At 36.1% G+C, this 14,212-nt stretch overlaps 1 protein-coding gene across 11 annotated transcripts in view; it reads left to right on the forward strand.

Annotated features, from left to right (window-relative positions):
* The window catches only part of ETV1 (ETS variant transcription factor 1), a 95,107-nt gene that overhangs the window by 42,752 nt on the left and 38,143 nt on the right, over positions 1-14,212 (forward strand). For all 11 annotated transcript variants that reach the window (XM_082398467.1, XM_082398468.1, XM_082398469.1 and 8 more), the window contains 2 exons: positions 8,041-8,170; positions 12,427-12,615. In XM_082398467.1, coding sequence (XP_082254593.1) covers positions 8,041-8,170; positions 12,427-12,615 — 319 coding nt within the window. The remainder of the gene's footprint in view (positions 1-8,040; positions 8,171-12,426; positions 12,616-14,212) is intronic.

Here is a 14,212-nt window from a genome sequence, read left to right on the forward strand (position 1 = left end):
TTTACTTTTTCCCCTTTTTACAGAGTTTTTTTTAATTTGCTGCTATAGCCAAGTGAAATTATTTTACAAACAGTTTTGTGTCCACAGAATGATTTGTTTTGACTTCCTCAGCTATATTTTGTAGACAAGTGTAAAAAACTCTCTGCATTATACATAACCATGGTCTAAGTAAATGCCTTGAAATACCTCAAAACACATAAATTTCTAGTGTTTTAGAGCCTCAATATCATGTCATTTTTTTCACCATCTTTTTTGTGTATATCCCTTTAAATTGGCTACACAGGGCTGTACGCTTGATCCTGGCAGTCAGAGTAAACACAGGGTTAGTGAAGCAAAATTAAATATCCGTTGTTAACTAGTTTAGCTGTTCCCTATCACTAGCAGGGGTCACTGTGCCAGATCTTTCTCCTTTCTCATTGCAGACCATAATCTAGACTAGGGATCAGCAGACATTTTTTTCTGTGAAGGGTCATATAGTAAATATTTTAGGCTTTGTGGGTCAAAGTGTTTCTGTCACAAATATCCCATTGTTACTCAAAGTAGTCCTAGACTCTACCTAAATGAATGGGTAGAACGGTGTTCCAATAAAACTTTTATTTTCCAAACAGGTGGGAAGCTGGATTTGACCCATGGGCTGCAATTTGCTAACCCTTGTTCTAGAATACTGTACAGTAGACTATTCTAAAACAGACTTTTTGAGCAGACTAGAAATCGCAACATCAAACCCAGGAGACTCTTATCAAGGCTGTAAATTCCCAGCTAATATTGATTCAAAAACTACAGATGTGATTCAAAGACATAGTTTTGTTTACAGAAGAAGTGGTTAAAAATGTGATGTGCTTCTCTTTGCAGGGTAATTGTTTTGTACGCACAGAAATTACTGCTCTATTTCACTCTTAGGATAAGAGTTGGGAAGAAAGCAGAGTGAAAGGTCAGAGCTAAGACAACTTATCACTGTTTTTTACGTTCACGGTCCACATAGAGAAGGGGACCCATCACTTGTGACATTTTGGTTATCAGAATCAAGGGGAAGCTTTAGATGTTGGATAGCAATGTTTTTCCTTCAGTGGAATATGAGTGGTGTGAATTTTTAAATGCCTTTGGCCCCAGCAATAAATTGAAAGAAGGCAGAATGCCTAAAAGCAAGCATGAATGCTCTGTTTTCATTTAGATACAAGTGCAAGAATATATTATTAAGGTCATGTATACAGAAATATGCATAGCATACACATGAATTGATCAAACTTAAAGAAGACTGGCTAATATATTTATTAGAACTTTTCTTAAAAAAACAATGAAATAAAGCTCTAATTGGACTTCTGTGAGCTCTTGATGGTTAGGACTGTGCCTTACTGTTCAGCTTCTTCTATAGCTCCACATTCCCTGCCCCTTAGCAACTGGCATAATGTCTGCGCTGTAGTAAATGAATGAATTAATGAAGAAGTAAATGGATAAAGAAACATCTGATATAATGTTGTAGTGGTGCTCATGCATGAAGGAGATCTTAAGTGTGCTTATTCAAAAATACATTTGAATTGTATGCTCAAGGGTTCAAGAGTTGCTGCCCAAAGCCCATGGCTTTAATTCCTAGCCTGTTATAAGTTAGTCCTAGGTCTTTAGTTGGACATGAAGCTTAGCTTCTACATGCCTTTAAAAAAATTTTTTGCAAAATTGGAATGCTAATGTCCTTATCTTGAATGAGGAGAATCGAGAGTTGGTGAAGATTCTTTGAAAACTTTATAATACTATGTAAATTTGAGTCTTTTTTTAAAAAAAGCATTATAGCTGGTGTTTTCTAGCACTAATTCCAAACTCAACCAGAGTTCAGTGTGTTAACACCTACAGTTTAGCATATTATCTTTCTTAAATTTATATCATGTTCACTATAGAAATATAAACAGAAACTCAGTTCATAAGTTTCATTGTTTATTCTCTGGACTAACATGAACCAGTAAGTCATAACATGGTCTGTTTTCAATTTAGTGGTACCAAAAAATACTCCAGGGTCATGATTGTTTAGGAAATTATTCTCCTATGAGCAAATTTTTAAATTCATTATCTCCGTCTCTAATATTGTAGGTGTTCACGTATGACTTATATGTCTACCCTGAGCCAAAGACTTGGTTGTATACCAGCATTGTTGCATTTGCAAAGCCAAGGGCATTGCTGTGCTCCAGGGGAATGATGACAAGAGTGGGCCTCTGGTCAAAAATGTGGGCAGAAAAAAATGGAAGCCAAGATGATGCCTCATAGTTCTAAAATGAAAACAATCCCTAATCTAACAGATACTTTACGATGAATACCATAACCCCAAGTAAACTGTGTGAATTAAGAAGTGGTTAAGTTTATTTTGGAAGTGCATTTTTTAATGTCCTGGTACTTTGGAGCGCTTACATTTAACCATTAGAGGAACTCAGTCATTGTGAGTCAGCCTTAAGATGTGGTTTTAAAGGTCAAGCCTCCATCAAAGAAAAAATGCAAGATGCATCTCTTGAGAGTTCTCTTGGCTTCTCCCCCTAAAAATCTGATTGTCCAGAGGAGTTGCAGGTCATAAAAGTTTGCATGGTAACAACGTGTTTGAGGAAGACGGCAGATTTCGTAGATAAATGATGTGAACTGTCTGAAGTCAGGGATAAGGATATATTATAATATCACTGGGAACCATCACTTCTTTGTAAATGAAATGAAGGAGTTAACTCACTTGATTTGATACACTTGAAGAAGGAAAGATTCACTTTAATTAAAACTACAAACAATGCCGATGCCTGTAGCCCTGGTTCCAGAGCCAGCCAGGACGGGACAGTAAGCGAGATGAAATGTACCTAAGCAGCCTTGGCAGCAGGCTGGAGCCATGTTCAGCGAAAGTAATTTAATTAGTGTTGATCATGACTCCAGATGATGGTGATTTGATAAGGAATAATTTAGTACTTAACAGCCTTTTACATGCACCAACTCCATGTGGGAAGGTAAAGCAAATTGCACAAAATGAATGTGCTGCTTCCACTTGTGACTGTGCCAGTGAGCTGGAAAACTGCCTGTTCACAGACGCTCAGGCTCTCAGCCCTGTGATGAAATACCCAACACGGTCTCAGCTCAGCCCTCTCTGGTGGGAGTCTCTGTACTACCCTTACTGAAGAATGATAAACAAGAGAAGTCATTTTTGTGGTCTAAAAATCTCGAGGAAGCAGAAAAGTGAAAATGAGGAAAATAAAGTAGCTCCGGTTCTTGTGCAAAAGATTGACACTCTTAGGTTGGCTTCTTTTTTCCCCTCAACACAGCAATTAAAAAAAAAAAAATCCTAGCATTTGGCTTACGATTAGAAAAAAAAAGTCATGATTCCAAGGGCACACAGTGATTAAGAGGCCCACACGTGGAGAGAGTAGGGGAGCCCTAAACTTCTTGGATGAACCTGTGAGAATCCTTGAGTGTTGGTATCTAAGAAAAAGGAAGTCATTGTTAGTTGTTTTGAAAACGTCTTTTCAAGTACTGGACCTGTTTCAGTGCAGCACCCACTGGATCCAGGTGTTGCCAAAGCATCATAGTGGATTTGAAATTTGCCCGGTTATGAGAATCACCTAGAAAATTTTATAAGATACACAATCCTGATCTATATACCAGCTTTAGTGAATCAGTTTCTGGGAACAGGCTATGAGTTTGCTAGGGCTGCCATAACGAGGCACCACAAACTGGGTGGCTTAAAAAATGGAAATTTATTGTCTCACAGCTGGAGGCTAGGAGTCTGAGATGAAAGTGTTGGCAGGGTTCTGAGGGCTGTGAGAGAGAATCTGTTCGATGCCTCTCCCCTAGATTGTGACGGTTTGCAGGTAATTTTTGGCGATTCTTGGCTTGTAGAAGCATCACTCTAATCTCTGCCTTAATCTTCACATGGCGTTCTGTGTGTCTCAGTGTCCTAACTCTCCTTTTGTACGAGGACACCAGTAATACTAGATTAGATCCCACCCTAATGACCCCATCTTAACTAATTTTCCAAATAAGGTCACATTCTGAGGTGGGGTTAGGACTTCAAGATAAAATTTGGAGGGGACACAACTGAACCTGTAACACATGGAGTATGGGAATGCCTGTTTTTTGGGGGTTTTTTTTTCAAAATTTCCCTCAGTAATCTGATGATTGGCCAAATTTGGGGGTCCCCTGTTTAGGGATCTACTTGCCTCTGATAGCACTTTGGGAATCCTTATGTTCTTTCTTCTAAAGTCACTTCGGGAAACTCATGGGGCCAGTCTGAAAGCACTAGAGCTCCAGATGGTGTATCTACAAGGATGGGTCATGCCTTTTGCTTCTAGGTTGATATTAATGGACATTTTGATAGGAGGCTACTGTCCTGCTAGCAACCATTCCCAATGGTACCCCAGACTTGTCATTCCTCCCGTGAGTCATCTGGAATTATTTATTATGTGAAGTTGAAGCACATTATCAGATGTCTGTGCTGGAAGAGGAGGCCACTAGACATTTTCAAACATCTTAATTTGTATAGCATTGCTTGATGCTTCTCATACTTTTAAATCTTTTTATGGAGATACACATTCATTACAATGCAAAAATCTTAAGTGTATAACTTGATGAATTTTACATAGGTATATACTCATATATACACCGCCAAGAGCAAGATATAAAATAATTACAGCTCTGTAGTAGGTTACTAGTGCCCTTTCTCAGTCATTAACACTCCCGTCCACCAACAGAAGGAGATTCGTTCACTATCCATTAGTTTGGTCTGTACTTGAAATTCATATACTGTGTACTCTTTGTATACTCTTTTGTGTTTGTCTTCTTTTACTCAACTTACCATCTGTGAGACCATCCACGTTTCTGCATGTGTCATCAATGTGTTCCTTGTTAATTCTTGTGGAGTATTCCATTGTATGAATAAGCCATATTTTGCTTATCCATTTTTCTGCTAATGAACGTTGGAATATTTCCAGTTTTTGGTATTATGAATAAAGCTGCTATGAACATGTACTTTGGTAAACATATTCAATCCTTTCTCTTTGATATCTACCTCAGAGTATAGTTACTGGATCGTAGGGGAGATTTATATGGAGACTTGGTAGATACTTCAAAAAGTTTTCCAAAGTGTTTTTGTCAGCTTATACTCTTAGCAGCATATATAAGCAGTTCTTATTGCTTTAGGTCTTCTTCATATCTTGGTAATGCCAGTCTTTTTCAGTTTAGCCATTCTAGTGGGTGTATAGTGAAAACCTCATGTGATTTTATTTGCAGCTTCCTGATGAGTAAAGATGCTGAATACTTTTTCATATATGCTTGCTTTGTTGCTCATTTGTTTGTTTTGTCATTTGGGTATCTTCTTTTATGAACTGCCCGTTTGAGTCTTTTGCCCGTTTTTAATTGGGTCTCTTGTTTTCTCTTATTAATTTGTAGCAATTCTTATTATGTTGAATATGATTTCTTTGTCAGATCTTTCTATAGCAAGTATCCTCTTGGTGTCTGTAGCTTAGTGTCTTGATGAAGAGAAGTTCTTAATTTCAATGAAGCCTAATTTGTAGATTATTTTCTTTTATGGTTAATGCCTTTTGCATCCTGTTTACTAATCTTTTCCTACTCTATGGTCCCAAAGACTTTTAAAATATAGTAATGTTGAATATGGCAGTCTCTGGTATGTTTGATATTTTGATAAATATGATAAACTTTGCATCATACTAGCAATTTATTAGCTTTTAAGTTCTTATCCATTTTCATTCATATAATTTAGATCTCATTTCTCAGGTATAATGATTTGTTACTTAGTTGAATGGCAAAGTGAGTTCCTTTGATGTTGCTACTGCTTTTTCTTAGGAAAATATAAAACCTACTACTTAATCTAAAGTGCTGAACTAAGGTATATACATTTTGTTGTATATGTTCAAGCAAGTAATAAACAGTGGAAAACTATTTGTTAAGAAAGCAACAGATGCCTGGTTAAGATATTACAAGATTGCATGATGCAATATTTGTCATTCTAAGAAGTAGCACACACACACACAGAGGGAGAGAATTTTCTTATAGAATACTACTTTAAATATTTTGTGATTTTTTTCCCCCCACATTTTAAAAACATTTCATCTTGCAAATTCAGGTAAAAGTAAATAATGTAATAAACTCCCACCTATCCATCAGTCAGCTTTTAACATTTATCAACATTTTTCTATTTGATTCTTCCCTCATACATTTTTTTCTAGAGTATTTTAAAGGAAATCCCAGAGCTTATTTTTTATCTGTAAATATTTTATGAAGCTTTAGCTTTAAACCTTTCTTTTTGGTACAACTGCCATTTCATTATCACATCCAACAAAATTAACAATAATTTCTTAAACATCTGATACCTAGTCCACATTGAAATATATCTTATTTGTTGGAAAGGTGTCTCTTTCAGTTGGTTTGTTCAAGTCAGAATCCAAACAAGTCCTCACGTTACAATTGATTCTTGAGGTTCTTAAGCCTCTTCTATCTTAACGTTTTATAAATTATAACTTTCTGACTTGGTAAAGTTAATGAACATACGTACCCTTTGAATATGAAGAGACATGTAATTTCCCCTTTGTTTCTATTCCTCTAACTCTCTACTTTGAGTAGGTATATTAAACACACATTCAATTAGAAAAAAATACTTTGAAATAGACCACTCAGCGAAATAATTGTATTATTATTTATTAAGTGTTCCTTAGGCAACTAATTTAGGTGAAATTTGTTTACTTCTGTTTTCTACAGTGTTACAGATGTCTCTTGAGTACCAGAGAACATTTTTGTCAAAATTATGTGCTTATATAAACAAATAGCATTTATTTTCCTGGAGCTTGGTAGCTCTTGATATCAATTTCTTATACTAAAATTATATATGACTTTCAAGTTAGTACAAGTTCATAATGCTGCAATATCATAATCAAGATTGAATGGCATCATAAGCCACAAAGTTTCTCTTGTAGTATCTTCCTTTATAGTATATACACTTAATATTTTGTTTTACTCCCAGGTTTTATAGGACTTGGAGTAGCTATTCACAGTGTGTCCTTCTTGTGTTTATCCTTGGTAATTCATACCTGTGCAAATTGTATGAAAATAAAATTCATTCTCATGTCTATTTCCCCCTTATCTTTCTATTCATTTTCCATTTATACTAAAACTTCAGTTATTCTGAGGATCTCTAATATGCATTTTTTCAGTTTCATATAGAAGAATAAAAATATATAATCTTATTTATTTATTGGTTTGAAAGCTATGATTCCACCCCAAATATACATATTTCTTCATATTTTATGATATTGTCTTTATATTATATTGAACAATAATGACATATGACACTAAGTCATATGAAAAAGGAGGAAACATCATTTCATATAGAATAATTGTTTTGTGGTAGATTATATATGAAAAATAACTTTAACATATTTCTCACAATGTATCTTCACACTTCTGGTAAGTAGTTAGGCAAATAGTTTTATCTGTATTTTTATATACGAGCGCTGGCCTAAAAAGAGGTCGAGTTTTTTGTCCTTTTGTCCAAAGTATCATTAGTTACCCTGAGAACTGCATGCATCTGGATTTTCTTTCCCATATCCAGTTGTTATTCCATTAAACCATTACTATGGGTGCATTTGAGATATTTTCCTTTCAATAATACTTAAAATGATGTTCCTGTCTTCAGTTAATTCTTGGATAATCAGTTGTATTTTTTCTGCTTTAGTCATTGGAAACCTTTCTGAAACGTTTTCAAGCTTACTTTCTGAAAACTGAGCTTCTAGTGTTGTCAATATCAGCTAAGCCAATTACAAGTAGTTCATTTGACTTTAAGTAATGAGAGAGAGTTGAAGCATGCATTTCGTTATGCAATAAAAGCAAACAATGAGTATATGGAGATTCTCCAGAATCTTTTCTTGCATGAAATTCATCCAATGTGATTTTTCTTATGTATGAAAGTTAATATGAAATGTTAGTGACATTTTAACCAAGAGGAGTAGAACAGATTAGTGTACTTAATTCCTAACTGTATTTCATTTTTGTGGGTATTTGTGTTTTGTTTTCTAGTGGCTTTTCACGGCCTCCCACTGAAAATCAAGAAAGAACCCCACAGTCCATGTTCAGAACTTGGCTCTGCCTGCAGTCAAGAACAGCCCTTTAAATTCAGCTATGGAGAAAAGTGCCTGTACAATGTCAGGTAAAGCAATCAGGTGTATAGAGAAGGCCTGATGGTTCTTATTGAAACACAATTCCAGCATAATATAAAATCTCAAGTCATATTTTATGAGTTACATCTTCAGCATATAACAAGCTAATTAGGTTATGTGTTTAGCAGAACTCGGAAGGACCATTTACTGTCTGATTACATACTTTCAGAATCATTTTAATTAAAGGTCAAGTCAGAGACCTATCTTTTTTTTTGGGGGGGGGGTCTTTGTTGCTGTGCGCGGGCTTTCTCTAGTTGCTGCAAGTGGGGGCTACTCTTCGTTGGGTTGTGCAGGCTTCTCATTGCAGTGGCTTCTCTTGTTGCGGAGCACGGGCTCTAGGCGTGCAGGCTTCAGTAGTTGTGGCATGCGGACTCAGTAGTTGTGGCGCACGGGCTTAGTTGCTCTGCGGCATGTGGGATCTTCCCGGACCAGGGCTCGAATCCATGTCCCCTACATTGGCAGGCAGATTCTTAACCACCGCGCCATCAGGGAAGTCCCCAGAATCATTTTAAAGCAGTCATTTTTATCCAAATCATGAGTTGCTTTTCTACTGTAGTGGTGCACTATGGGATTGAAAAGAGGGTCTGGGGACTTCCCTGGCTGTCCAGTGATTAAGAATCCGTACTTCCACTGCAGGGGGCACTGGTTCAATCCCTGGTGGGAGAACTAAGATCTTACATGCTGTGCGGTGTGCCCAAATAAATAAATAAACAAGTAAAAGAGAAAGGTGCTTCCTGTGTCTATCTTCACTTAAAAAAAAAAGAGAGAGAGAGGTTCTTACTTTGCATGCATGAATAGCTACTGAAAGTTCTCATTAGAAAGAAAGCATTATGCACTTTAGATAGAGTGTGTAGGAAAAAATGAACCATTTGGCAGGTCTAAGCAGTACATTAGTTATCTGACAGGTTTTGCAGATGATCTATAAGATGCATTCATGGACAACTGCAGTAAAGTTAGAATTTTATAAGGCTTAGCAGAGGCTATTATCTATTAAAAAGCCAGTTGTTCCTTCGGATGATAATAAAGGGTGGAGCAGTAGAAGTGCATTGCTCATTTGTTGGAAAATTTGATAACATGTATGTTCATTAAAAACCCTTCATAGTAAATTGCATTCTACTGCTTTTCATATCGGTCTCTAATTGCGTACGGAAAAAGTTGGCTCTGTATATTGTATGTTATTACTCTCAATTATAGTAGAGACGTACGTAGTTCTTTAAAGGAGTTAGTTTAGAAACTTATAAAAATGATTGCAAATATTTGTGGTCTTATAAATTATGTTGATTCAAGTTCATAATACATTATAATCCAAAGGAGTCTTCTATTTCCTCAGATTTTTTTTACATATATTCTTTTTTCTTTTTGTGGAATAATTTTTTTTTCTTTTTATTTAAATTGAAGTATAGTTGATGTACAATATTATATAAGATAGAGGTGTACAAGATAGTGATTCACAACATTTAAAGGTTATACTCCATTAATAGTTATTATAAAATATTGGCTATATTCCCTGTATTGTACAGTATGTCCTTGTAGCTTATTTTATGCCTAGTAGTTTGTACCTCTTAATCTCCTACCCCTGTGTTGTCCCTCTCAACTTCACTCTCCCCACTGGTAACCACTCGTTTGTTCTTTATATCTGTGAGTCTGCTTCCTTTTTGTTATATTCACTAGTTTGTTGTCCAAGATATTTAAGATTTGAGAAACTTCGATTTGTGCAGTCTCACAGTACCTGACCAGTGCTTGGATATTCTATTACTATTTGTCCTTGCAAAGTTGTCTTTTATATCTGCTTTCCTAGGAGGTTCACCAGAGCCTGAAATGGTGAGGCAGTTCAATTGAACTGCAAAGCCTTTATAAAACAGATCTCTTGTAGAAGCCAACTATTAAAACATACTGAGTTCAGATAAAACAATATTGATCAATCTGAGTTTTATTTTTATCGTGTTTTTAATTTTTGCATTTTCTCCTTAAGAGTACTGTGTATTCTCAGAGTAATTATTTAACATATGGAGGAATTTTTAATTAATAAACCAAATAGGTATAGAATTGCCATTGCATTTTAGCATTGATCGGAAGTGTGACTATGAAATAACTGCTGCTTTATGGACGTATAAAGAAGAAAGACATATCGGACTTTCATAAATTAACGGTAGAAGAATTACCTGAATATTTTGAGGTTCTTCTTGGGGACCAATAATTCCCACAGTGATATATGGATTAAATTTTGTTATTTCCATTTCTATACAAACAGTGTGACTCAATACAGCATTTCATAAGGGAAAAAAGTAATATTCTAGGACAGGAGATGTATCATTTTTTTCTTTTTATGTGGGAATGAGACAGGTGAACCATTTTATAAAAGAAGTGGGTTCACATTCAGAAATATTGGTAAGGGAAATAGGTAGAACCAAACATAATATGAGTTCCACTGACTTTGCTTTAAAGCAAGCAAGACTTATGCAGCACATACTCCTTCACTTCTATAAAGTATTTTTGCACTTGGATGTTATTCTGTTGTGTAGATGGTGCAACAGGGTAAATTATTACGTAAGTCAGTTTTTTTTTAAAGTTTCTTTTTTAAAGAAAAATACATATTAATGAATGCTTTTTATTTTAAAATGAAATACAGTATTTTAATCTAGAACATCTTTTTTTGTTCAGAAATTTAAGTAAAATTTGTTTTCAATAAAGTATTTTTTAGATTACAAAAATTAGTTAAATCATATTCCTGAGAGCTACGCTAAAGAAAGCAACTTAAATTCATAATGTATATAAAAACAAGCTTACTCATTTTATTATTTTGTAATTGTGTTCAGAAGTTAGACGATGATAACAGGATTTTACTCTTAAGAACATTATTTTGTACCTGTTCTTTTTTTTTTTTAATTAATTAATTAATTAATTTTTTTATTTTTGGCTGTGTTGGGTCTTCGTTTCTGCGCGAGGGCTTTCTCTAGTTGTGGCGAGCGGGGGCCACTCTTCAAAGCGGTGCGCGGGCCTCTCTCTATCGCGGCCTCTCTTGTTGCGGAGCACAGGCTCCAGACGCGCAGGCTCAGTAGTTGTGGCTCACGGGCCCAGCTGCTCCGCGGCATGTGGGATCTTCCCAGACCAGGGCTCGAACCCGTGTCCCCTGCATTGGCAGGCAGATTCTCAACCACTGCACCACCAGGGAAGCCCCCTGTACCTATTCTTATACTCCAAGAAAGTTTAAAGATATCAGAGACATAAATCTTTATTAATTTGCCTCATAAACCTTTATTATCCTATGTGAGGAAATTAATGCCAGGCGTCATTTATTTTACATTAAAAAAATGACAGTAAGGCAGAAGCATGGCCTTCTTAGAGTTCTACCACAAATAAAGGCGAGCCAGGTATGATCCGCATCTCGTTAAACTGTTAGTTCTTATTCTAAAATCTTATTTAATATAGAAGGATTGGGCTTCCCTGGTGGCGCAGTGGTTGAGAATCTGCCTGCTAATGCAGGGGACACGGGTTCGAGCCCTGGTCTGGGAAGATCCCACATGCCGCGGAGCAGCTGGGCCCGTGAGCCACAATTACTGAGCCTGCGCGTCTGGAGCCTGTGCTCCGCAACAAGAGAGGCCACGATAGTGAGAGGCCCGCGCACCGCGATGAAGAGTGGCCCCCGCTTGCCGCAACTAGAGAAAGCCCTCGCACAGAAACGAAGACCCAACGCAGCCATAAATAAATAAATAAGCAAATACTTTAAATATATATATATATAGAAGAATTATAATATCAGAAATATTTAATGATCTAGAAAAGATCTATGAAACTTGCTTAAGGAGACATATCAAGAATAGATGGATGCTGAACTGGGCGATTGGGATTGACATGTATACACTGATGTGTATAAAATTGATGACTAATAAGAACCTGCTGTATAAAAAATAATAATAATTAAAAAAAAGAATAGATGGAAATAATATGCTACTGCTTTCATTGACAGAGATGTTCCTTATACTGTGTTGTTTGTATGTGTATTAAAAATAGATGTTTTATATTTATGCTGTTGCCAAGTTATACATTCATTATCCTATTTTCTTTTTAAGTGTGTGACAGTTTCAAAGATTACATGTTCTAGAGCTATGGAAACCAAAAAATACGAAATTCCAACTTCCTTAAGACTTCAGCCAAAAATATTTTTTCTTCCCTTGGGTTGGGGGAAAGAAAAGTTTTAATTGCTCCCAAGAAGCACATGTTCTCTTTTCTTTCATTCCTTGGGTAGTGCCTATGATCAGAAGCCACAAGTGGGAATGAGGCCCTCCAACCCCCCAACACCATCCAGCACCCCAGTGTCCCCCCTGCACCATGCGTCTCCCAACTCAGCTCACACTTCAAAACCTGACCGCGCCTTCCCAGCTCACCTCCCTCCATCGCAGCCCATTCAAGACAGCAGCTACCCCATGGACCACAGGTAACTGCAAGTACCATTTTAAAAAAAATTTTGGTTGGAGTATAGTTGATTTACAATGTTGTGTTAGTTTCTGCTGTACAGCAAAGTGGTTAAGTTATACATATACATATATCCACTGTTTTTTTAGATTCTTTTCCCATATAGGCCATTACAGAGTACTGGGTAGATTTCCCTGTGTTATACAGTAGGTCCTTATCAGTTATCTATTTTATATGTAGTAGTGTGTATGTGTTAATCCCAGTCTCCCAGTTTATCCCTTCTCCCACCCTTACCCTCTGGTAACTGCAAGTACCATTTAAAAAAGCAAAAAACAAACCAAAAAAACAACTGTTTTTAGCATTCTTGGAAGAAATTCCTATTACTACCAATTTCTAAGACCTATAGTAAATTCAAGGGGAGTGTATTAATTTTGCACATCTGTGCAAAATATTTTTAGGAAGAGCTTGCTCTATCTTTAGCTATAAATAATTTGTGGAGAAGGTCATTTATAAACATTCCTTTATAAACATTTAAATTGGTTGCTAAAATGGAAAATTAATCTATATACTGACATTTGAACATTTCCCTTTCGCTTTGCTTGAATTAAATTGCTTCACTTAAACTTTAAATCAGATCATCCCATTTTTATGAGCATATGTGTGTACTTTTTCTATAAAGTTAGGAGACTAATTTTAGTAGGTGGCTTACAGAATTAGGTTCTTTACCTTAGATGAGTGGTTTAGCTGTACATAGTTTTGCAGAAGAAAACTTATTTGATAGAACTATCTTTCCTCCTTTCCAGGTGATGAATATTTAATGTCAGTAGAGGCATGACCCTGAACACTGAGAATATAAAGAGGTAGAGACTGAACTAGTATTACTTAGAAAGGAACAAGGCAAGACACAACGTAGAGCTAGAGAGAATGTTACGGTGGGTAATTCTCGACTCCTAGAGATGAAAAAAATTCGTATTGAAATAAAATATTGGAGGACCTTTAGAGGCCTTAATAATACAACTTAAAACACAAGTCAATTATGTATAGCATCCTTTCTTCCCCTTCTACCTTGTACTTATATAGAGTGAGTGGTGTGCTGGTAAATGGTTAACAACGGGCTCTCTGGGAGAAAACCCAAGGACCTTGATCTATAGCATTCTCTCTATGAGAGAAAACCCAAAGACCTTGATCTATAGCATTCTCTCTATGAGAGAAAACCCAAAGACCTTGATCTATAGCATTTGATGAGTCTGGATGTAAATATTGCCCCCATGGCAGACTCCAGGCTATCACTGTGATAACCTTGAATGTGGAATTGCAAAGAGATGTGTAGTAACATGCCATGAAACAGTATTTCTACCAAACAGATACAATAGACATAACCTCTAGAGCATAATTAGTATAATTAGCAGTAAAATGTAGTAAAAGAATTAGGAAGTGATGAGTGTTTTCTGCCTTTGTTTTAAATATAATTTTTAAATAATTATAAATTTACATAATTTAATTGTTAACAATGGCTGTGTCTAAGAGTTGGCTCCCAGAATTCCTGAAAATTTAACAATAAGCCCGTGCAAATTGGCTCTGACACACCATTATAAAAATAGCTCAGCCAGAGGAATCTC

Source organism: Balaenoptera borealis (assembly GCF_965194805.1).
Source record: "Balaenoptera borealis genome assembly, chromosome: 7".
In the NCBI taxonomy this organism is placed as follows: domain Eukaryota; kingdom Metazoa; phylum Chordata; class Mammalia; order Artiodactyla; family Balaenopteridae; genus Balaenoptera; species Balaenoptera borealis.